This window comes from Elephas maximus, chromosome 15 (genome assembly GCF_024166365.1).
Source record: "Elephas maximus indicus isolate mEleMax1 chromosome 15, mEleMax1 primary haplotype, whole genome shotgun sequence".
Taxonomy (NCBI): domain Eukaryota; kingdom Metazoa; phylum Chordata; class Mammalia; order Proboscidea; family Elephantidae; genus Elephas; species Elephas maximus.
In genome coordinates this window covers 56,695,952-56,722,747 of record NC_064833.1, presented here as the reverse complement: position 1 = coordinate 56,722,747, position 26,796 = coordinate 56,695,952, and the positions used below count along the sequence as shown (strand labels likewise).

Genomic DNA, 26,796 nt, shown 5'->3' with positions numbered 1-26,796 from the left:
ATAAATTAGCTTAAAATACCATCTTTAACTGTTAACTCCCAAATTTATTTTTCTACCTATGTTCTCTGTCATAAAGTCCAGACTCACTGTCTTAGGTATCTAGTGCTGCTCTAACAGAAATATCGCAAGTGGGATGCCTTTAACAAAGAGAAATTTATTCTCTCACAGTGGAGGAGGCTAGAAGTCCAAATTCAGGGTGCCAGCTCCAGGGGAAGGCTTTCTCTCCCTGTTGGCTCTGGGGGAAGCTCCTTGCCATCAATCTTCCCTGGTGGAGGAGCTTCTCAGTGCAGGGACCCTGGATCCAAAGGACACGCTATTCTCCTAGCTCTTGTTTCTTGGTGGTATGAGGTCCCACCAACACCCGCTCGATTCTCTCTTTTATATCTCGAAAGAGATTGACTTAAGACACAACCTAATTTTGTAGGTTGAGTCCTGCCTCATTGACATAACTGCCTCTACTCCTGACTCATTAACATCACGGAGACAGGATTTACAACACAGAAAAACGACATCAGATGACAAAACGGTGGACAATCACACAATACTGGGAATCACGGCCTAGCCAAGTTAACAGATATTTTTGGAGGACGCAATTTCAGTCCTTGACACTCACATACCTTACTGGCTACTTGTCACCTGCATTTGGATCCCAATTGGCATCTCAAATTTACAAGTCTAAAACAAAACTTCTAATCTTCCCCATACAACCTGAGCCTCCATCAATCTCCCCTATCTTAGTAAATGGCAATTTCACTCGTCCAGTTACTCAGGCCAAAAATCATAAGAGTTCTCCTTGATTCCTCTCTTTCACCTACACTCTACTTTCAAATCCATCAGTAAATCCTGTTCTCTCTGTCTTTAAAATACATGCAGAATCCATTTCCTTCTCACCACCCAACTGCTAATACCTTGGCCCAATCCAATCTATCATCTCTCCCTTGAATTATTTCCAAAGCCTCCTTAGTTGTCTCACTGACTCCACCTGGCCCCCTACTGTCTTTTCACAACGTAAAGTCAGAATAATCCTCTTCAGATGTAACAATTGTCCCATATATCACTCCAAGTAAAAGCCAAAGTACTTATTATGGCCTACAAGACACTACACAATCTCCTTCACATCCCACTTCCCCCTTCTCCACTCTTCACATTCTCTCTCTGACTTCTCGTACTCTTCTTCCACTTTCTCATTCCACTCCAGCTACATTGGTGTCTTTGCTAGACATCCTAAGTACACCCCTTTCTCACTTCCACCAACACCAGTGGCAATGGAGGTAATTCTGGCTCCTGGCTAGCCCATGTGTGTCAGAGTAGAACTATGTTCCATAGGGTTTTCAATGGCTTATTTTTCAGAAGATTCCCAGACCTTTCTTCCCAGGTGCCTCTGGGTGGTCTCAACCCACCAACTTTTTGGTTAGCAGCCAAGAGCATTACCCATTTGCACCACCCAGGGATTCTTGTCTCAGGCCTTTGTAATTACTCTTTCTTTACCTCATAGACTCTCCCATCCCACCAATCCAAGATATCACCAAGACTTACTTCCTACTGTTTGAGACTTTTGCTCAAATATCCTTATCAGTAAAGCTTCCCTGACCACCCAATATAAAATGGCAAATCTCCCTTCCAAGCTTGGCCTTTCCTAACTCTTCTATGCATTATTTTTCCATATGCATTTTTTATTTGTTTATTGTCTGTCCTATACCACTATACTACTAGATGGGAGTTCCATAAATGCACAGATTTTTCTCTCTCTTGTTTTAGGAGCCTAGCAGTAATAATAGGGTATCCATAAGTATTGTTGTGTAAATATGTTAGACACTTGAATTAAAAAATGAGAGCAGTTCAAGCTCTCTTCAGAGAGTCAGACATTTAAAGAAGTGATAATTCAATTGTTATTCTTTAAATAGATGGAGGATGAATTTGCTGAATAAAAGTTGGAGATGACTTTACAATGTAGTCACCTTTTGAGCTAGATATTTAAGGATTAAATGGAGTTTACCAAGTGGAGGAGATGAGAGTGAAGGGCATTTCAGACCAAGAAAAACAGCAGAAGCAAAGGTATGGATGCTTGAAATCACATGATACACTCAAGGGATGATGAACAGTTATGACTAGAGCCTAAGATAAGTTGGAAGGAGCAGTAGATGATGAGGCAGAGAAAGTAATTTGGAATTGATTGGAAAGTAAAGCAATTTTCTCAACTTCTAAAATTCATAAATTTAAATTGTAAAATTCATGTTCTTCTGTAATTAAACCTAATTTTCCCCAGCTCTTAGCTTGTTTACATTAGGGACTTTTATCATGAAAAAAATGTACAACAGCAAGTTGATTAAAAGTATTCAGTATTATTCTTAGGAAAAAAAATACTCCCGACTCACTCTGAAACACTCTACATAAAAATAAAGGCATTCTATTCTATGCAATGCATCTTTAAAGACAAGAATTGCTGATATTGTAGGATTGAAGTGTAATTGGGAAAAAAAAATGCTAGGAAGGTTACCAAAGCTTTATGTTCTTTTCTTATTCTTTCATCAAAGTTCTAACAAAGGCAAGGCATTTTTTCATGTTAATCTTTTTGTACCTTCCATTTGCCTATCTATCTCCCTATTAATCAGTCAGCTCCTAGAGGGAATGACATGATTTTGGTGCCTGGCACATAAACAAACCTTTAACAGAATTCCTTGTCCTGGTTTGGAATTGGCATGGAGTGACCACACGTGCACATACACATACCTTCAAATTTTCTGGTACTTAATTGCTTACTGGGATTAAGACACTGGGTTAGGTTCTATTAGGGATGCAAAAAAAGTCAGATAGGATGTCTTCTCCCTATTCAACTCAAGAGAATATGATTCTAGGGAACTTAAGCCAGTATACTAGCTGCCCTGGATTAGATTCCACATGTGTGTCACAGTAGAACTGTGCTCATGGAGATTTCAATGGCTGATTTTTCTATAGGAGATCACCAAGCCTGTTTAGTCATCTAGTGCCATTATAACAGAAATGCCACAAGTAGATGGCTTTAACAAAAAGAAGTTTATTCTCTCACAGTCCAATAGGCTGGAAGTCTGAATTCAGGGCACTGGCTCCAGTGGAAGGCTTTCTCTGTCAGCTCTGGAGGAAGGTCTTTGTGATACATCAGTCTTGCCTTGGTCTGGGAGCATCTCAGCACAGGAACCTCAGGTCCAAAGGATGCTCTCCGCTCCCAATGCTGCTTTCTTGGTGGTGTGAGGTCCCCCGTCTCTTTGCTCACTTCTCTCTTTTATATCTCAAAAGAGACTGGCTTAAGACACTACCTAATTTTGTAGACCTCATCAATATAACTGCCATTTAATCCATATTATTACATCATAGTGATAAGTTTTACAACATATAGGAAAATCACATAAAATAGTGGACAATCACATAAAATGGTGGACAATCACACAATACTGAGAATCATGGCCCACCTAAGTTGGCAGATATTTTGGGGGGACACAATTCAATCCATGACAAAGTCTTCCTTCCAAGGCACCTCTGGGTGGACTCAAACCTCTAGCCTTTTGCTTAACCGTTTGCACCACCCAGGGACTTCTCTAGGGAACTTTTGATTGAGTAAATCCATTAATGTGTTGCTTTAGACAACTGTCCACATTCCTTTTTTTTAAGGATGTTGTATCATCAGAGATCTGAATAATTTATTAATCAGGAATCTGAATAAATTTTCAGGGATCTAATTTATGATGAGAAAACAGAAACTTTTAATTAAATACTAATCTGATTTGGCATCTCTTTTTAAAGTCTCTTAATTACATTTTTAAATTAAGGAGGGTAGACTTCAAGCCTAGAACCTCGTAGTAAGCTTCAGAAGTGTCAGCAGTAAAAAAGAAGAAGCTTATCAAAACACATAAAAAAATGTCCAAAACCATGACTCCTGAAGTTCTTGAATAACTAATAATGTCTTTCCTCTCAAGGAGCTTACAATTTAATATGAAAAATAGAACATACAAAAGAAAAGTCAACAAGCAGTATGTGTCTACCAGCAAATGTGAGATGCCATTAAATAGATTACAGGTGACAGATGTCCCTGTCAGGGGGTTAGTCAAGGAAGAATTCATAAGAGAGACAATACTTAAATTAGATGGGTAGGACTTTGATAGATATATTTGGGGAAGAGAAAAAGTCTTTACTGAGACAGTCACGTAAATAATAATAGCTACTGCTTCTATCATTTATTGAGCCTAATTATGTCCCTGGGCAATGTGCTAAGTGATTTTATGTGCATTATCTCATTAAATTCTCATAACAATCATCTAAAGTAGATGATGGGACTTACAGATGATGAAACTGAAGCTTAGTGATTAGAAATGACTTTCTCCAAGGGACATAGATGAGAACTAGAGTCTATCTGGTGTCAAACACTATTTGACTAAGTAGTAAACTCTTCTGTTCAACTGAAGAGTTCACTTTGAGAAGCTAGAAAAATATACTTTGAAGAAGACCCTGAATACCAGCTTAAAGAGGTTAGTTTTTCGTGTGCATATATCTGTTTGTTTTTCGTATACAAAATGGAGACGTTCTGAACGTTTTTCAGTCGGAAAGGCTTATAATAGAAATATTATTCTCAGAATACTGTGCAAGAGACAGGGCAAATGGAAAGCAGAAGCCTAATTAAAAGTGCAATGAAAATGCACAGGGCTGCGTTAGACTACAGGTTTGCCTTATTCCGAATTAATTTTTATTTTGGGGAGGAATATCAGAATTTAAAGGAGTTGCAAAGATTTTTAAAAATCTAAATTTAGAAATCAATAATTGTAAAATATACACCTGTTATGATGGATTGAGTAAAAACAGGGGCTTATGTAAACTGCTGTGCAGCAGGGAAATAATTAATAGGAGCAAAAAAAGAAAAAGATAGAAAATGAAAGCAGAGAAAGTACACCAGATACAGAGGTAGCCCATCCCAGGAAAAGAAGCACAATACTAGACCCAGTACATAGATAGGGAATCCAACGAAGAAAGGTAGAAATGATTACAGCCAACTAGACCAGGTAAGGGACAGGACTTCTCCCAAGGGCAACACTGAGGTATTGGAATGTGATAAGGAAAAGACACTCCATGGGGTGGGCAGCCTCAGGACGTGTCGCCCAGTATGGTCACTGCCATATTCAGGACTTCTACAGTTGTTTGAGGAGCAGCTATGGCTACTTCTAAGCTCTACTTTACACGACTTTTGATGGGCTGCTGCTCACCATTTCCAGAAGAGGAGCTGGGCAGCCTGCACAGAGCTAAGACCGTGAGGGGCCAAGAAAGAGCTGAAAACATCTCTCCAAATTCCATCATTGTACTATCTAAGCCTGAATAGTATTAACCAATTAAATCCAAAGTTTATAGTGATTTGACTCTGATCATAAAAGGCATTTCTACGGTGCTAGATTTGAGCCTAGACTTAAAGGAACCCTTAGCTCCCTGGACACATACAAGTTCTCATGTAGAAAATGCAGATTTCTAGTTTTTTTTTGGTAATGTAGCTGAGTCGGAATTGACTCGACGGCACTGGGTTTGGTTTTGGTTTAGTCTCTGGGAAGTGGGATTTTTTTGTTTGTGTTTTCTCTAAAGAGATAAACAAATTAAAATTAGTCGATTGCATCCCTGAGCTGAGTATTGGCTCCACTAAGTAAGAAATAGATTCTATTAGTTTTCAGCCATAACCCCATTTCTCCTACGTTGAAATCCAGAGTAATAAGATAAAATATTTTGTATTAAATTTGATAGGTTTAAGTAAAAATACATGACATGCTTCCATCAAAGGGAATGAGAACCATTCTTCAAAGCAGAATCAATTTGCATTTGTGACAGATGGTGTTTTTCACATTTAGCTGTGATTCAATAAGTCTTTGATGTCTTTGAAGTAATTGATAGAAGGAGTAATTCTCTATTTTAAAACAGTGTTCTATTTTCAGTTTGCTACTTCATGATAGGAAACTCCACAAGGCCCCTGAATCTTGAGTTTGTATTTTGCAACTTACTTTAAGTGATAAATAAAAATCTGATTATTAAAAAATTTGTGACTTTATGATGGAAAATGCATTCTTATTTTTACACTAGAAAACTACTGTTCCTGAGAGCACTTAATATATATAGTGCATAATATCACATACATACTATATCATATATCCTAATTGACAAATGTCTGTATTTCAAGCAGAGATTGCATTTTGTTCTTGTTATTTTTAAAAAGGTTCTTGAAAGTTAAAGAATCAAGTTAAAGCAATCCCACTGCTAGGTATATATCCTAGAGACACAGTGACACAAATGGCATAATCACACCCATGTTCACTGCAGCAGTATTCACAGTAGCAAAAAAAATGGAAGCACCAAAGTGTTTCTCAGTAGACAAATGGATAAACAAATTGTGGTACATACATACAATGGAACACTATGCAATGATAAAGAATAATAATGAGTCTGTGAAACATCTTCTAACATGGAAGAATCTAGAGGACATTATGCTGAGTGAAATAAGTCAAGAACAAAAGTACAAATATTGCATGATACCTGTCTTAGGCTGGGTTCTCTAGATAAACAAAACCAGTGAAATATATATATATACACACAGAGACAGAGAAAGAGAGAGAGATTGAGATTTACATCAAGGAAATGGCTGAAGCTATTGTAAAGGTTGGAAAGTCCCAAGTCTGTGGGTCAGGCTGAAGGTTTCTCCTGACTCACGTAGCTACAGGGGCTGGTGAACCCAAGATCCACAGGTCAAGACAGTGGCTGCTGGCTCATGGCTGTGAAGGCTGACAAATCCAAAATCAGCAGGTAAGACGGCAAGATGCTGCTCCAAGTCCTGAGAAATGGAAGTGATATACTGACAAGACAAATGTAGGAATCCAGGGCAGAGCAAAAACCAGCAAGTTTCACTAGAAAGTGCAGATATATTGGATGTAGCCCACACCCCCCAGGGAAACTCCCTTTGGACTGATTAGCCACTCACAGCAGATCCCATCATGCAGGTGATCACTTTATATCAGATCTCATCATGGATGTGATTACATCATTATACACCTGCCAAACTACATCATAATTGCCAAACCACTGAGAATCATGCCACAGCCAAGTTGACACACACGTTAGCGATCACGATCCACCCCTTGTCAACTCGGCACCTGTACACATCTCCCTAAACCATATATAATCTGTGAATAAAGACAATTATAAAGTCACACTTGTTCCCAACATGATACAACTAACATGTACAACTGAAAATGCAGTAAACCTGTTTACATTTTATATTTTATAAGCAAAGAAAACAAAAATATTTGACGCACATATAAGAGGAAGAAATACTCATAACAATTAAAATTCTCGTTTCTACAACTAGTCATGTGATTGTAACTCGTATTTAGAACTACCTTCTTCCACCACCCATTCTGTATTCCCTTTGCCCTTAGCTAGCACCTCAGCTGGTCGTGGTTCTTTGCTTGGTGGGGTGGCCCAAACTTCATTCCTGAAGGGTCTGGGGCATTAGTAGTTATGTCAAAACTGAGTTGCTGTAGTTTTCCATAGACTTTAATCACAGGGCACGGTAGTCCTAAGAGACGCCCTAAGAAATCTCCTGCATTCCACATATACTCTTCTTTACCTCCGTTATGTAATATCAATCCAATTCCCTCTTGGTAATCAGGATCAGTTACACCAGCCAATATGGTAACTCCTTTCTTTGCCTATTGATCCAGAAGCATAAGGAGTCCAAAGTAGCCAGGTGGCATTCTTAATTTCTAGTTCAATGGAATCAGTGATGTGTCTCCAGTTGGGAGCACTCCTCCCTTTGGAACTAAGGCTCTAGACCCCTCAGAGCATAGGGTCACAGGGATAGGAAGCAAAAATTTTTTGCAAGTGGGCCACTAAGGGTAATAGTGAGTGGTGCCACTCCCATTTACACGCCTCAATTCTTGGACTCATGAATCCTACCTATGGGAGAAACAGCACCTTGTATTGGACACTGGTTTAGAGCATAAACAGCCTCCTGGAGAACATTGCCCCAATCCTGCAAGGTATTGCCACCTAGCTGGCACTGTAATTGTGTCTTTAGAAGGCCATTCCATTGTTCTATCAAGCCAGCTCCTTCAGGATGATTGGGAACATGGTAAAACTAGTGAATTTGATGAGCACAGGCCCATTGTCACACTTCATTTGCTGTGAAGTGGGTCCCTTGATCTGAAGTGATGCTGTGTGGGATACCACAATGGTGGATAAGGCCTTCTGTAAATCCACAGTTGATAGTTTTGGCAGAAGCATTGCGTTCAGGGAAGGCAAATTCATATCCTGCATAAATATCAATTCTAGTTAGAATAATTTTGTTTCTCCAGAACCACTCCTGGTACCAAATGTCTTAGGCTTGATTCTCTAGAGAAGCAAAACTAGTGAAATGTCTATTTAGATAGAGAGATTTATGTCACAGAAATGGCTGAAGCTATTGTAGAGGTTGGAAAGTCCCAAGTCCATGGGTCAGGCCGGAGGCTTCTCATGACTCATGTAGCCACAGAGGCTGGCGGACCCAAGATCCACAGGTCAGATAGTGCCTGTTGACTCATGGCTACAAAGGCTGACAAATCTAAGATCATCAGATAAATTGACAGGCTGCTGGCACAAGTCCAAAGAACTGGAGGTCAGATGCTGACCAGCCGAATGTAGGAATCTAGGGCAGAGCAAAAGCCAATGAGCTTCACTGGAAATTCCAAATATGTTGGATGCAGGCCACATCTCCAAGGAAACTCCCTTTTGACTGATTAGCTACTCACAGCAGATTCCATCCTGGAGATGATCATATTATATCAGATCTCATCACGGAGGTGATTACATCATTATACAACTGCCAAACTACATCATAGCAGCCAAACTACTGAAAATCATGGCACAGCCAAGTTGACACAGTATTAACAATCACAGTACCACTTTTATAAGAAGTCAAGAATTGGTATACACACAAAAAGCAACATTCTTTGATGGTTACCCAGGATGGGAAGGGGAGGGAAGAGGAATCACTTACTACATAGCAAAAAAACAAACAAAAAAGCCAAACCTGTTGCCATCAAGTTGATTCCAACTCATAGCGACCCCATAGGACAGAGTAGAACTGCCTCATAGGGTTTCCAAGGAGCAGCTGGTGGATTCAAACCGCCGACCTTTTAGTTAGCAGCCAAACTCTTAACCACTTCGCGACGAGGGTTAAGAGCTATGGCTGCTAACGAAAAGGTCGGCAGTTTGAATCCACCACCCACTCCTTGGAAACCCTATGGGGCAATTCTAATTTGTCCTATAAAGACGCTATTAGTTGAAATCGACTCAACAGCAACAGGTTTACTAGAAAGTAGACATATTAATCCTGGTGATGGGAAAGGCAATATGCAATGTGGGGGAAGTCAATGCAGCATGACCAAGGTAAATGAAGACATCGAGAGGTACACAAGAATAAAGGACATATATAATTCTGCAACAACAGTAATAACAAGCAAAAATATCTAAGTGGTTACATAGGTATGTATGCTATATGGGGGTAGGAGGCATATGGGAGTACCTTCGTGTGTGTATATAGGCATCTTTGTGAGCCTATATATACCTGTTTATATGTGCTGCATATATATTCATACATATAGTAAACCCCATGGTGAGGGCACAGTTATGAGAACTTCTTAGACATATCCAAACACCTCATGGGATTGGTTTACTGGGTTTGAAGGTTTGGGACCATAATCTCATGGGACAAGTAGGCCAATTGACATAACTTAATTCCTAAAGGTAAAGTTGTACATCTTGGTTTGGTGAGTAACATCTGGGATCTTAAAATCTTGTGAGTGGGTATTTAAAATACAACTATTGATGTCTTCCCATCTGGAGCAAAGGAGAGTGTCTTAGTTATCTAGTGCTGCTAAAACAGAAATAAGTGGATGGCTTTAACAAAGAGAAATGTATTCTCTCACAGTTTAGAAGGCTAGAAGTCCGAATTCAAGGTGCCACCTCCAGGGGGGAGGGTTTCTCTGTCAGCTCTGGGGGAAGGTCTTTGTCATCAATCTTCCCTGGTCAAGGAACTTTTCAGGGCGGGGACCCCAGGTGCAAAAAAGGACACGCTGTTCTCCTGGCTCTTGGTTCTTGGTGGCATGAGGTTCCCCATCTCTATTCACGTCTCTCTTTTATATCTCAAAAGAGATTGATTTAAAACACAACCTAATCATAGATGGAGTCCTGCCTCATTAACATCACTGCCTCTAATCCTGCCTCATTAACATCACAGAGGTAGGATTTACAACACATAGGAAAATCACATCAGATGACAAAACAGTAGACGATCACACAATACTGGGAATCATGGCCTAGCCAAGATGACACATATTTTTGGGGGCACATAGTTCAATCCATAACAGAGAGTGAAGGAAACTAAAGACCCAAGGAAGAAATTGGTCCACAGGACTAATGGCCCACATGAACCACAGCCTCTTCTAGCCCAAGACCAGAAGAATTAGATGGTGCCACCTCCAACCCTTTTGACCACGGACACAGTAGAAGGTCTTGTTGGAATAGGAGAAAAATGTAGATCAAAAATTCATAAAAAAGACCAGACTTACTTGACTGATGGAGCCCTAGTGGCACAGTGGTTAAGAGCTTGGCTGCTAACCAAAATGTCGAATCCACCAGCCAGTCCTCGGAAACCCTATGGGGCAGTTCTACTCTGTCCTATAAGGTTGCTATAAGTTGGAATTAACTCCATGGCAACAAGTCTGGTTTTCTCATTTTTTTTTTTTTTTTTACTGGACTGATAGAGACTAGAGGAACCCCCAAGACTATTGCCCTAAGATACGCTTTTAACCTGGAACTGAAGCCAATCCAAGAGGTCACCTTTCAGCCAGACAGTAGATTGGCCTATAAAATAAACAAGAACACGCATGAAGAATGTGCTCCTTTGTATGATCAACTGTAGGAGACCAAATGGTCAACATTTACCGAAAAGCAAAGGTGATAAGGCAAGGAGGGGCAGAGAAGCTTGAGGGATGAAAACAGGGAAGGCAGGGTGGAAATCTTGAAAGTGCTGACACATTACAGGGATTGTTACCAATGTCACAGAATAAGTTGTGTATCAGGTATTGAATGGGAATCTAATTTGCTGTATAAACTTTCACCTAAAACACAATAAAATGTTTTTTAAAAAATGAAGTTAAACATTCTGGTTTCTTCAGAAATTTCTGGGGACTCTCCAAGCTGAGATCTATGTAAATTTGAAGGAAAATGAAAATGAAAAGTTGTCAGTCCTATGTTAGTACTATTTTTTCTTGGAAATTATACAAAATACCTAAAATTTGGAATGGGAACCACTAGTCTAGAAAATATCAATATGAACTTCAGTGAATTTTCTTTCCCATAAGCCCCAGTGCTTAAAAAGAGGCAAGGCAACCTAATGCCTCATTTTTAAAAAGCAGTAGGCTAAGTGACAAATGTTCAGTAAATGGGAAAGAGTTCCTTGGCATCTAAGACATTTCCTTAGAAGATAAATGTCACATTGGTTTCAATCAATCGTTACCAAAAGCTAGATTGAAAATACCAGTGACCGCTGAAATATATATTACAACATGGTGCCTCAAAGTGGTATTACCGTACCTGTCATGACTTAATCATTCCTCAATCTGAATCTATCTTACATTGCAGATTGACCCTATTATTTGCCGAAACTGAATTTAGTATCCCTTCAGTTATTTTATAAAACATCTCTAAATTCCACTATCCCTTTGCATAACATTCAGTCTAAATGGTTTAGTATCACACACTCACATCACATACTCACTGCTCATAATTGACAAAATCATCTACAATATAAGGAGCACCGGAAAAAATGAGAATGTGAAAACTAGAAAGTATCCTGTGTGACTTAACATGGCCTTGAGAGAACATGGGGTGTCTTGAGTCGTACCCTAAGTGAACCATGGTGTATTTGATGTTCTGTTGCTTTTTTTTCCCTCCTTTCCCCCTTTCAGTGAAATCAGATGAGTTACAGACAATCAAGAAAGAATTAACCCAGATCAAAACTAAAATTGACTCCTTGCTAGGGCGCCTGGAGAAGATTGAGAAGCAGCAGAAGGCGGAGGCAGGTAAGCAAAAAGCCTCTGTGGCCACGGACATGTTGGAATTAAACCAGAGAAGCACCGTCAATCACAGAGACAGCACAGGACAAGGGGGACACTGACCGAGTTTAATAGAGTTTAATACAGATACGTGGAACAAAGGTTTTAAGCCCAGAGTTGCAATGATGGAATATGATTTCTTTCCTTTCAGAGGATATGAACAGATTTTTCGAAGAGTCATACTAAAACACAAAAAAGTATTTTGATCAAAATAATAAGTAATTGTTGAATCACAATTGAAAGTCTACCTATCAATATCAATAATCTTTAAGAAAATAAAATAACGAAATTATGGTATCAGGTTAAAATAATATTCACATTTCATTAACTATGGCAAAATTGAATGAATCACAAACCATTATTACAAAGCCCAACTCCTGCCCTTGCTATCACCCTGCAAAACTTCAGAACCCAGTTTCAGGAACCTCACACCAACAGCATGCTCCTGGCTACCCACTGGCCAAGTTATTTGATTATATCCGTTTACAACTTAATGGACTCTCTCCTTTGAATTATCAGCCTTGACCCTAGCTCCATTATATTCAAATTCTAAGGACCTTTTCATGTGGCTACAGATATTTTTAAAATCATAGAATATGAGAACTGGCAGAAGCTTAGAGATGAGTTAGTCCACAGGTTGAAAGTTGTGTTCTACAAGGCCTTACATACCTTGGGGGCCTCCTTGGAGAATATGAGAATGGAGAATGTAGGAGAAGATCCAGTAGGTAGGTCAACACCTGCCTTCTCCAAACCTAACCCTTGCTCTGACCAGTGTAGACCTATATCTGTTTTATATATTGCAATTCAACCTAAGAATTGATCTGCTGAGTTTAAATTCTTTAAAAAATTAAAAAATATAATTTTAAAAGCTATTAAACAAATCCCAACTCCTCATTTCACAGATGAAAAGACAAAAGCTCAAGGAGGTGAAATGATTTTTCTATAGCCATATTGGAAACCCTAGTGGCATAGTAGTTAAGTGCTACGGCTGCTAACCAAGAGTTCGGCAGTTTGAATCCGCCAGGCGCTCCTTGGAAACTCTATTGGGCAGTACTACTCTGTCCTATAGGGTTGCTATGAATAGGAATCGACTCGACGGCAGTGGGTTATAGCCCTATAACTTGTTAGTGATACACCCTGGGCTCAACCCCAGTTCTTGTGATTCAATCCAATGCCCTTTCCAATCTATAGCTTTAATATCAGGGTTCCAGACAGGATCTGATCACAGGATTTTACTAAAAGGAGGCAGCCTGGGTAACTTCTAACTGATGAGAACCAGCTGAATTCTGGGGCCTCTGAGCTATAAAAAACAGGACCCCATCTTTTTGTTGACTACATCACTGTGGTGAGGACTGGCGTTTATCTTCTGTAGAGAGCCATATAGAACTCAAGAATGAAAGAAGCCAGATGTGAGGTGATGGCATAACATAATGGGTAGGAGAGATATAAGCTTAGGTACAAATTTTCACACCCCACTTACTTAGCCTCAGTTTTGTCTCTTATAAATGCTAGTAATGGCTACCACAGAGGATTCTTCTGAAAAATAAAGTAGCATATGTAATTATATAGCATAGTAACTAGCACAGAGTAATGGCTCAAAATGGTAGCTATCTGAGGTTGGTAGCAACACAAACCTGTATAGGCAAATGAACATTTCCCATTTCCCTTCTACTTTAACAGAGCCCATTTTTTAAAAACACGAGGCATGTTACTAGCACATGGTAAGTTCTACTTAAAAATTGTTAAATTGATGTGGAGGAGAAACCATAGATCAAATGGAATTATCTCTGTTAAAAATTTCTATTACAAATATATTTTCTACCAAGAAAAGATGTGCTGCCTATACTCCTTAAGGAAGAAATTCAGATTTTAGAAGGTTTTTACGTGCTATCTTAGGGCACTAATCTAAAATGTTGCCATAACTGAAATATTCTGTGATGTTGCTTAAATCAATATTTCCCTTTGAGGAACTTCTGTGAAATTCATTATTATGTAAAACAACCCTTATAGCAAAGGACTTTGATAACCAATTTACACTTCAGTTTAAAGGATTATGGAGAACTCATTTAAATATAAATCACCTCAAAGAGAAAAATGTGATCCTTATTCCACCCTATCATACCTTTCGGTTTGCTGCAATGAATAAATACCTTCCACATATCTTCTTGGAAGATCATCTATAAACATAATACTAAAATTCAAAGCTTTTATTTTCTTTTCATGAGAGGCTGTCACCTTATTTTTTACGTGTTTAAATTTTCTCAGTCACGAGTTACTTTTTAAATGATCAACTTATTTCTTTGATATTTATGTCATTCTTGCTTTAACATGTTAGGAAGAAAATAGAACGATTTAAATTTGCAACTTCACTTTTTTAGTAATTGTCTCCTGAGTAATATTTGTACTTGTGGAGATAAGATGATCTTTTCTTACATTTTTCTATATTTTATTCACAAAAATAAATCACAGTTGTATAGGAAGAGTCAATACATTATGGGAACTGGAGAAATTTTATTAAAATTCATTTTGAAATATTCAGTGCCTCCTTATGAAATTTAAATTAATGCCTAATTGGTTGCAAGCTGTTTATTGTCTAGCAAGCATTTGCTCTTCATTATTACTTCTTTTCGACTCCATGGCACTGGGTGTTGGGTTATTACTTCTTTCCTAGTTTTCTGTTTGTCATTTGATAATAAAATTTTCCTGGTAGAGTGGGAGTGGCAGGAAGGAGAAGAAGGATCACGAACAAAAAGTGGGAAAAGCCACATAGCATGGAAATTGTTCTGAGTCCAAGTTGCAAATAATTTTTTTCTTTTCTGTTTGAAGTGAATTCCCAAGCTATCAGAAATCATCACAGCAAAATATTCTCTAAACTTTAAATTACTTATTACTTTTAATAGATGTTTGTGTGGTATCTTGTCTCTTACATTGTGGTTATAAGCTTCCTAAGAACTAGATCATGTCTTCTATTCCCTTTCTAACTCTCCTTAATATCATGTACTACAGACGGCATGATTTGGCAAGTCATTTAGCTTTTCTAGGTCTCAAGCCCCTCAATGTAAACTAAAAAAATGAATTATGGCCTCAAATGTATATTACAGCTTTTAAAGTTATGATTTGTGTGAATTTTTTCCTTTGAATAACTCAATAAATTTTGGGGGGAATATACAGATTACATAAGTTACTGAAAACAACAAATACACTTAATGTCAGTTTAGCCTACGGTTGTGCCTCATTTGTATTTGATTCTTTTAAATGAGTTCCATATAAATTACCACAGGTGAATAGCACAAGTTATATGTGGTTTTCACAATGATATTAAATGACAAAAGAAGGTGAAAGGGGCAAGAAAGAAAAGTAAAGACTGGATATCATACACTGGGCACGATTACTCCTTGGGTAACTACATTTTTAAATAATTCAAATTTAATGCATAGGCTGTGAAGTGAAAAGGCAGTTAGACATTGTCTTAGTTATCTAGAACTGCTATAACAGAAATACCACAGGTGGATGGCTTTAACAAAGAGAAATTTATTCTCTTACACTTTAGAAGTCTAGAAATCTGAATTCAGGGTGCCAGCTCCAGGGGAAGGCTTCTTCTCTCTGTCGGCTCTGGGGGAAGGTCTTTGTCATCAGTCCTCCGTGATGGAGGAGCTTCTCAGCACAGGGACCCTGGGTCCAAAGGACATGCTATTCTCCTGACTCTTGTTTCTTGGTGGTATGAGGTTCCACTGTCTCTCTGCTCACTTCTCTCTTTTATATCTCAAAAGATATTGATTTAAGACACAACCTAATCTTGAAGATTGAGTCCTGCCCATTAACATAACTGCCTCTAATCGTCCCTCATTAACATCATAGAGGTAGGATTTAAAGGAAAATCACATAGGAAAATCACTGGGAATCATGGCCTAGACAAGTTGACACACATTTTGGGGGGACACAATTCAATCCATAACAGACATTACTAAGCCAACTTTATTTTCAGTGGCATGCCTGATACATGACCAGCCAGTTCTTGCTTAGACAATTCCAATGATAATATCCAATATTAGAACTAAGCAATACAGAGAGGTCATGAACTGGAGTGCCATTGGATAAATTCAGCCTTTAAAAATATTTGATATAAGACATAGAATTTTTTAATTAAATTATTTGTCAAAAAATGGAATATTAAAAATCAAAATATACATGACTTCTCTTGAAAAATTGAAATTTGTCAATATTGCTGCTCACTTTACACATGGCAGGCACTTTTCCATTTGCTAATATCTTCGTCCATCCACATTAGACATTTATGTTATTTACTTGGTTCCTGTTCACATTTGTACTTGAGACAACTGTGGTAGGTTCTTCCTTAAACTGAGCAAAATTTACCTCACTTTCACTTTAGTTTCTTTATCCTTTTTATGTCTTCTGAAACCAAGCTTAAAGCCTAATCCCTTGTGAATGAAATGGCCAATTAAGTATTTGAAGAGACATAATATTCTCACCACTCCAAAACCCTTGGACAGTCATATAATCAGCCCATGCATAATCAATTTAGTTGCATTTAAACTTTGATCATAGCATTTTTGAAGACTTCTTTCCTCTAGATAAACACCAATTCCTTCAGCTGCTTCTCTTATAACTTAGTTTTATGTATTGAACCATAGTCATATCTCTTCTCCGGGCATTCTATAGTTTGTCAGCTGCCAGTTGTGGTACTCAGAATGCAAAAGATAGCTCCAGACTGCTGCAGCCTATGACTTGACTACTATTTCTGTTCTGAATATCTTACTACTATCATTGATAGTTAAGACAGAATTGGTGATGATTCTAGTTAAAAATGATAAATTAAATACATGAGTTAAGGTCTGCTCTCTCCTGAAACTGCATTAAAATAATGTGGGATTACAAATAAATAAAGAAACCCATAGGGATAAAGAGAATAGGAAAAAAATTATAAAAGCTGGACACCAGATGGTTAGTGTAACTGACAACACATCCAAGAAATCTGAATTCAGCTTTAACAATAGAACCAAAAGGCTCAGGAATTGAAGGCATCAGATTCCTCTGGAAGAAGGGGCATAAATGGGCTGAAAGTCTGCATAAGAAATTATTAGGTTTCTACATCACCATTCTCCAATGTGTGGCCAAGGAACCATCCCTGTCCCTCCTGGCAGAAGACTGAAGATGTTTCCTCTAGAAAACCTAAAACAGAGGGTATCTCAGGGCTGGGAGTCAACAGGCAGTGTTGAGAGCATTTATAAATAGGGAGGGAAGTGAAAGTTGACACACTGATTGTAGACATGCCAAGCCTTCTCCTCTACCTCAGCTTCCAGACCACTGGAAGGGCACTAGAAGAGTCTTCAATTGGGAACATTACCAGCCCAAAAGGAAAAACATAAGGAAAGAGTCAAATATATCATGCTGTAGAAACAATCCCCACGTATGCTTACAAAGTTTCCAATAAACATTTTAGTACACTATGGTTAATATGTGAAAAAACAAACAAGGATCAACAGACAGAAGAAAACGCTTAACATGAAAAACAAAGACCTTCAACCCCCCAAAATGAAGGAAACGGGATTATGCAGGAAGAATAAAATTCAAAAAAAAGAAAAGAAAAATCTACTCATTAATACTTAGAGAGATAAGAGAAGATGTTACATTCATAAAAAGAGAACATGAAATTATAAAAATGAGTATTTAAAGAACAGATAAAAGAGCTCTTAGAAATTTATATATGATAGCATATATACAAGGGGGAAATCCTGGTGGCGTAGTAGTTAAGAGCTATGGCTTCTAACCACCAGGCCCTCCTTGGAAACCCAATGGGGTAGTTCTACTCTGTCCTGTAGGGTTGATATGAGTCAGAATTGACTCGACAAGCAATGGGTTTGGTTTGGGTTTATATACAAGGTTTGGAAGACAAAAAAAAAAACTCTTCCAGAAAATAGAGATGGAAACTAGGAGGGGAAGAATAAAAAAATGACAGGATGAGTATTTGAATATTTCAGAAAGAAAAAGGAGGGACATCATCAAAAATAATAATAATAATAATTCCAGAAAAAAAAAATCCCAGAATAAAGGACATAGTTAACCAGATTTTAAAAAATTAAAAAAAAATCCATCAAATACCTGGAACAATGCATGAAAATAGGTGCACATTAAACCACGTCATTGTGATATTTCAGGGTATGGGAAAAGAAAAAAAAGATCCTACAAGCTTCCAGAGGAAGACAGAGAGGAAGAAAGTGAGAAAGAACAGTTTCCCTGTAAAGGAACATGAATCAGAATGGCATAAGGCTTTTCAAAAGCCACACTGGAAGCTAGAAGGCAATCAAAAATGCCCTACATACTCTGAAGGATGATTATTTCCACCCTAAAACTATCAAATGTGAGGGCAGATTAAGACATTTTTAGACAAAAAAATTTTTTAGACAAGGTATCAAAAAATCATCCCCCAAAAATTATCCTTTGGCTGCTCTCTACTATAGGGCTTCTATGAGTCAGAATCGACTTGCGGGCAACAGGTTTGTTTTGGGGTTTTTTTTTTTTTTTCTTTTTTTTTTTTTTTTTACTCTTTCTCTGAAAAGTGTTGGAGGAGCTATTGTACCAAAACAAGAAAGTAAACCAAAAAAAGGGAAAGCATAGCTTTCGTGAAACAGGGAATCCAAAGGTGAAAGGAAAAAGGATCCCAGAATATGAGATGTGCAGGACACCTTAAGAGAAATATGTTCACATCAGAATGGGTGAAAAGTTCTGGGACAGAGTTTTTCAGGAAGATGGGTTTGGACTGTCAGCCTTTCAGCTAGTGGTGAAACACTTAACCGTTTGTGCCACAGAGACACTAGAGGTCTAAATTAAAACAACAACTTAAGGCAACTGCCTGCCACTGCCGTCAAGTCAACCATACACTGTTAAGTCTAAAGAAAATAAGATATCGTGCAGGAAACAAAAATTAATCCTTGTACACTGACAGCTTAGTTGTGCAACGTATTTGCATAGTTATAAATTATGTCAACGCTGAATATTGCTCTAACTCAATTCACAATGTAAGTCTCAGGGAGGTGGGAAGTGAGTGAGTAGGGCCTGTGACAGAAACTGAATCCTCAGCCTCCTAAGGATGATGCCAACCTAGTGAATAAAACTGATCAAGAAGTAGCAATACAAACGTGTTATTTAGAGATCCGAGGGCAAATATTTGAAAGGATCATCTAAAGGAGTGGAAAGCCTTTGAGGAGAGCTGGGAACCGTGAAGGGGCAGAAACAGAACACTGGTGTTTTTCATAACAGGCTTATGGGAATATTTGGCTCTTTAAAACTAAATGTAAGGGAAAGGGTGGAGATTGAGTTGTTTCTTAGCAGCTAGATCAAGATTTTTCCAAATTACTGGAGAGCTTCCCATGGATATGCCTGTTAAGTCAATCACAATCTTTTCAAATTGAACTTATTATGTTTCTCCCTACTCTTCCATCCAACTATGCTCTTCTGTGAGTCCTATCTCAGTCACATCACCATTAGGGAAATCTGGTGGCGAAATTGCAAATCTCAACATCATCGTCTATTCCTTTCGTATCCAGCGTTGCCAAATCTTGTCTTTGGTAAATGAAATCTCCTCTTACTCTACGCCTTCTCTCTACTTTCCCCCAATGCTACTGGCAATACCCCAAACCCTCATCATCTACTGTTACACTCACCTTTTTTTTTAAAAAACAAACTTATTGAGGTGTATTTTACATATTATAAAATTGAACCACCTCAAGAACAAAATGCAATGATTTCTTAGTAACTTAGCCTAGTGGTAAAACCATCACCATAAATCAGTTTTAGGACATTTTCTTCACTCCTCCACCTCAAAGTTGCACCCTCCTTTTAGTTGATCCTCTCCACTTCTTCCTTGTGGCAAAGAGATTTACATTACTAAAACATCTAAGGCCCCAGACTTAGGAATAAAACAGAACTAGGTTTACATTCCAGTAGAAACTTAGTTCAGACGCATACTAACTGTATGAACTTTGGGAAAGTATTTATAAGTTTTATAAAATGGGGAAAATATTATCTATCCCTTAAAATTATTATGAGAGTTAAAAAAACAGAACATCATAGTAATTTTTTAATTGTTTATATTGAATTTGTGGTTAGCTCAATAATCCAGGTACTCCCTGTGAATATGTGAGGTTTATTTCTCTAAGAGTATACTTACATTACTGATACTTTAATCTGAAAGCATTCCTCCTATGTAACTTTCCTGATGTTTGTTAGTAATACCATACATAATAAGTTACATCTTTTTAATGGCATTTGCTGAAATCATTAAGTTAGATTTCATATGTATACAGGTATTATAGTTTTTTTTTAGAAAAAACTATAGTTTATACTGTTTATACTATAGTTTATACTGGTATGCAAAAACAATGAATCTAGGACACTGGCTTAGCTCTAAGGAATAATGTGACTGTTTTTGTACCAACATTGTTTCCAACCATCTGCTAAATACAATTCAGCTAGCAATTAGCTAGCAATTAAGCCAGCATGTCAAAAAGCTTAACTGCCAGCTCAACCAATTTTCAGAGTTATATTAATGATAGTAGCAATGCAGCAAACTTAATTTAATAAAAGCGCTTTGAACATAAATCCCAATAATTCTAACTAGTTTTCTGAATCAGATATACCTTTTGAAGTAGAAGCAAGCTGTACAGAAAAAAAAATTGTTGAATATAAGGATTGAAATTTAATACTGAATTCTTTTCTTTCATGGCTTTTTAAAGCCTGAGGCATTTTCCCTTACGCAGAAATATTTACCTATCACTGTTTGCTTGTCACCTCTTTTCCTTTGATAGCCATTGTTCAACCAGAACATGCGCCCCTGATTAAACGGATTTCTTCATTTTTTAATTTAAAATTGTCTTGTGGTTACTGAAGATATTCAAAGCACTATCCTGATAATAAATTAAGCCTTTTTTCTAGTGCTGTATTACAAAATATCACAGACTATAGAGTCAGACCTCCCTAAGCTGGAATTCCAATGTGGGCACCTTGCTGAACTTATTTATGCCTCACTTTCCCCACCTGTAAAATGAATAACTAGACCTACCCTGCAGGATTTTTCCAGAACTAAAATTAATGAACGTTTCATGGTCGGTATTTAGTAAGCACTCACTAACTTCTATCCACTGTAAACCTTGTTTTCTGTTGGAATTCATAATTTAAGTGATTGTAGATATATCTTTTAAGCATAAACTGTGGATGCTTTAGTTCCTAATCTACTCTTTAAAAAAAAAAGATCTAATACTAACTCACTTCTCTACACACAAAAGAAGCTCTATGGCCATCCATCACTCTGACTTAAAGAAGTAAGCAAAGACTCTGAAAGACGCCAGTGTTCAAAGGCAGTCCTTCTCCCTGTAAGCACTTGAAGATGTTCAGGGTTTATTTTTCCCTTGGAAACCTGTCAGTGGAAACATGAACAACTTTATTCTAAGAAAATCCCAGACCCCACATTGTGCTTTGACTTTGTGGTGAGGAGCTGTCATGTAGAATGTGGCAAGGAGGTTTCTCTCACCTTCTTTTTAGGTTCATAGTTTTGGCGCCACGGTGCCAAATTGAACTATCACTTTGACTCCATGAAAAGGATTTGACATCTGTACATTTATTTTCATTCTTTGATTCTACAATAGTTCATAAATATATTCAGCAAGGATTTAACTTGTTTGTAAGACTCTGAGTTAGCTGCCAGAGAGGCAAAGATGGATGAATGTTTCGGCCCCAAAAGACTTTAGTGGCAGAGACATGGATGCACACACACACATGTACTCACACACTCACAATAAAAAGTGATAAGTAGAATTGTGCAGGTAGAGATAACATTATGAAGTTAAGAATAAATTTAAAATATTACTCATTTCTAGTAGAAGTAAAATTGGATAATTATTCAAAAAAAAAGAATGAGTTGCTCTGTTCCTTTCTATTTCAGCAAAATAATTACCGAATCAGAACTGCTTGTTAAATTGTGAACCAACAGCTTAATAAACAAGATATACTTTCATGTGTGCTTTTATTAATGGAATCTGTCATTGCTCAACAATTATAACATTTCCCATTGAGGTGATGAGAAAAGTCTGTGATGACTACATATTACTAAAACATAGAGTGATTGTATTCCCATTAAATTCCTACGAATCAATTCCACTGCAATTAAAGCTTTTTCTCAGCCCAGATAATGTCTTCCAAGCGTTTACCTTTCAAGTTAATGATTGAACGAATGAAGATAAGTTGCAGGTTTTTTCTTTGTACTGTAGTAACGTAACACTGCCTTTGGGATAGGCCATCAGAGAAGTTAGATGTATTTTTATGTTAATACAAAAAAGCAGAAAGTAATTTAAAACCTTATGTTTGCCTAAACATAGAAATGAAGAGGCCATGTCAAAGCCAAAGTTATCTTAGTAGCATATGATTCTTAATAATCATTAGTGATGAATGATTTTGAAATGGGCAGTTTGTAGTAACTGGGTAATCAATATAGATTCAATTCAAGAAATATTTTGAGCCTTTTATGATAACATGTTTCCATGGCTTTTACAGTTTAAAAACATTCACCTCTTGTTCCTCATTTGAGCATACAGCAACTCTCTGAAGGAGGTGTTATTTTAAGCCCATATTTTAGAGAAGAAAAGTACAGTTAATGTGTCTAGTAATTAGCAGAAGCATGAATCCCAAATCCTATATCCTTTCCAACACTTTATGTTATCTCTTCTACGTGTAATGCATTAAGTGAGGGTTGCAGAACACATCGAAATGTTTCTTGATAACTGTTTGAGTTGAATTGTGCTTTTCAGTTCATAAAGAATTGCCAGCTATATTATCCCCTTTGAGTGTGACAATGGCCTTGTGAGACAATGGCTCAAATTTCCAGGAAATGTAAAGACTAATGAGAAAAGGATAAGACAACAGTACAACTAACTATAAGACAGCATTTGATCAGGTCGTTGACTGATCAAAGGAGACAGGGATCACATTCAGCTGGGAGGATCAGGAACGTCGGCTCGGATTCCAAAGATAATTGGAGCAAATGGATACACAGAGCCAGATGAGAGTGGAACTGCACATCTTTAAAGTCTTGCCCTATACCGGTTCCTTGAAAATCTACTATGCTTCTTTGACCAGAGATTTTATAGAGAAAAATATATATATATTATAATACCTTCAACATCAAAAAGTGTAAGTTCTTAGAGAGCACATATTTCTGAATTCATTAGAGAAGAAATGGATATACCAGGCAAAATGAAAGAATTCCCACTGTAACATCAATCTTAAGCAAAAGTTTATTTTTGTGTCATAACAAAAGGGTAAACACAATGACCTAAAATTGAGAAAGTTTTGGATTTAGTAAAAGTTGTAAGATTTGGGATGTTTTTTCATTATTTAGAATAATAATTGTTCAGTTCCAAACCTCCATTCCCTCTTTTTCTTGAGATACCAAAACCAGGTATTAAGAGCCACGACATTTTGAATGAAGAGCATGGTGACCTAGATTGGCTAGAAGTTAGGGGGCTAGGAGATAAATATAAAACCACTCTTAGGAGAAAGAATGAAGGCTTAAAACCAGAAGAGCCAAATCCATGGTGAGAGCCAAAACATCAGCAATAGTAGGCAGCCAGGTATGAGGTGGAGTTAACATCAGATTCAAGTTTTTTCAGTGCTCAAACTATAGTGCTCATCACAGCTCTCAGTGGGTGTTGATCACAGGTGTGTGTGGTTCAGCCTAAGACAAAGGTCTAGAATTATAGAGGGCAATAATGTGGGAGGAAGGTGGGTCAAATTTAGCAATTTTCAGTAGCACTTTAATTGAAGGTGTTTTGGGTCTACATCTCTTGCTCACTTTGTCTCCCTTTTAATCCATGTACCTGGGTCACCTTTTCCAGATTAAACCATTTTTCTTCTTTAACTCATTATTTCCTGACTTAATTTGGATGATAATTATCTAAATTTAGGGGGAAAAAAAAACACTTGGTTAAATTTTAAATACTACTATATAGACTTAAGATTTTTTTACGTTAATAGTTATGTAGACATCAGAGAAAAGGAAAAACATATGCTACCTTGTTTGCTGCCATCAGTACCCTCATATATACATTAGTTATATGGAGAAACCTGAAGTTAATAAATTCATAGAAAAAAATCAAGGAATATATAGGTTGTATTTTTTTTATCTACATATGTGAAATAAATGTGAAGAAAAACAGTCTAGGTTTTGGCTATTTAAAGAGACTGATAGTAATTTTTTAGCCTTGGTTGGCTCTACCAACCCATTTCCTCCTCTGAAACAAAACCTTAGCCCCAGAAGTTTTTTCACTGTTATCCCCCAAATTCGCCAGGCTTCTTGCTCGGTGCTCACTTCCTCAGTGGCTTCTAAGTAGCAACATTGGCCAGTGAGGCTTTTGGCATAATTCTCATCCTGGCAGTTTCTGTAAATGGAGTATACAGAACCTGGCAAGTATAGAAAATTATGTTATTTAATTATCATTTTCAAATAATTATTATTTTTGTTGTTTTGACATACTCAGTGAAGATCGTACTGTCTCCTTTGTATGCAATAAAACACATTTATGTAAACCTCCGACACTATAGTCCCTGGACACCCTGCTAACTCAGAGCTGAAGCCACTCCCCAAGTCTACCATGCAACCAAAGATTAGACCGGCCTGTAAAACAAACAATAACACACGTAAGGAATGTGCATCTTAGTTCAATCAGGTATGTAAGACCAAATGGGCAACACCTGCCCAAAAGCAAAGACAAAAAGGCAGAAAGGGACAGGAAACCTGGATGAATAGACACGGGGAACCCCAGGTGGAAAGGGGGAGAGTGCTGACACATTGCAAGGATTAGGGTCAATGTCACAAAACAATTTGTGTATAAATTTTTTAATGAGAAGCTCATTTGTGCTGTAAACTTTCATCTAAAGCACAATAAAATTAAAAATAAAAACATTTATATAGTTCTTTATAGTTTGCAAAACATTTCCCAAATATAAACTCTGTTAAAATCTGTTAATCCTCACAGCAAAACCCAGAGGTAGGTACTATTACCATTGCTTTATATATATATATCTTCCACTGCCGTCGAGTCGAATATATATGTATATATTCGACTCGACGGCACTGGGTTTTATGTATATATATATGGAAACCCTGGTGGCATAATGGTTAAGAGCTTCATCTGCTAACCAAAAGGTCAGTGGTTCAAATCCACCAGGTACTCCTTGGAAACTCTATGGGGCAGTTCTACTCTGTCCTATAGGGTCGCTATGAGTCAGAATCAACTCAATGGCAATGAGTTTGTTATATATATATATATATATGAGGAAAGGATGACTTAATGAGTCTAAGTGACCTGACCAAGTGACCAAAGCTTAGATTCAAGCCCAGCGTGTGTGATTCCTCTGAGCTAGAACTAGAATTCTGTCCTCTGACAGCAGGACTAGGAATGTCCCTATAATCAGTCTTATTTTCAATATATAAATTTTATTTTTGGAGAATTAAAATGCAAAAACATGTAGACACACATTTACATAGAGATTTTACTAGTCTTAAAATTTTAAAGAATTTGTAGGTAAGGATATCTCCATATTTATGCACCATTTATTTATCACAGCTTGTTGATTTACAAGGTAGCTTTAAAAAGTTTTCTGCTGAGCCAAAATGTATATAGCAATACTTATTTTCCTTTTAACACACATTATGAAAAAGAACAGTAATGAATACCCCCAAAATCTTATGGCTCTATACAGTCTCAGGTTTACAAACACCTGACTTACGTACAACCCGTAGTTATGAACCAACCCATAAAGCCTATTATATTAAAAATTTGAGGTACATATAATGGTTCATAGTAACAAATAGGCACTACTTTGTGACACACTTCAAAACATTATTATTATTATTGTATTATTATGTTAAAGATGTTTTAGTGTATCTGGAAGTGTTTTTTTAATGTTTTTCATGCACAGAAGGGTACACTATATTCTGTATACTAAGACAAACATTTGACTAACTGACGTTAGATACAAACTGTACCTAACTTTTCCAACTTACATATAAATTCAACTTAAAGACAGGCTTAGGAATAGAATTCATTTGTAATCTGGGGACTGCCTGTATAATATCTTTTACTGCCACAAAATATAAATAAATAAGCTCAAAATATAACATTTTAAAACCCAACTCAAATGATGGCATAACCACCTGATAAAATATATTAACAATAATCAAAATCAGCAAAAACTGCTCAGCTTTTGAGATAGTCGTTAACAATATGGGAATAAGTTAGAGAAGCATGCACATAAGATGATCTCAGTTATTCACTATCCAGTGCTTCTTGACATTTGCACTAGGGGAAATAGTTACTACGTTATTGACAGAATTGTTATTGGGGTAGGTTTCTGTAAATGGAGTGCACAGATCCTGGCAATTAGAGGAAAGTCTATTAACGTAGAATATAGCTTCATTTATTGAAAAAAAAAAAATTGAGCACTTATTAATTGCAAGTCACTATACTAAACATTTTGATTTACCACTCAGAACCCTGAAAGTTAGGAAGTAGTTAGCCTCATTGTGTAGATGACAAAACTGAGACACAAGGAAAGTTGATTATTTCAGCTT

General features: G+C 37.2%; 1 protein-coding gene across 1 annotated transcript in view; it reads left to right on the top strand.

Annotated features, from left to right (window-relative positions):
* The window catches only part of RALYL (RALY RNA binding protein like), a 441,360-nt gene that overhangs the window by 378,374 nt on the left and 36,190 nt on the right, over positions 1-26,796 (top strand). The window contains exon 6 of the mRNA XM_049854428.1: positions 12,006-12,119. Coding sequence (XP_049710385.1) covers positions 12,006-12,119 — 114 coding nt within the window. The remainder of the gene's footprint in view (positions 1-12,005; positions 12,120-26,796) is intronic.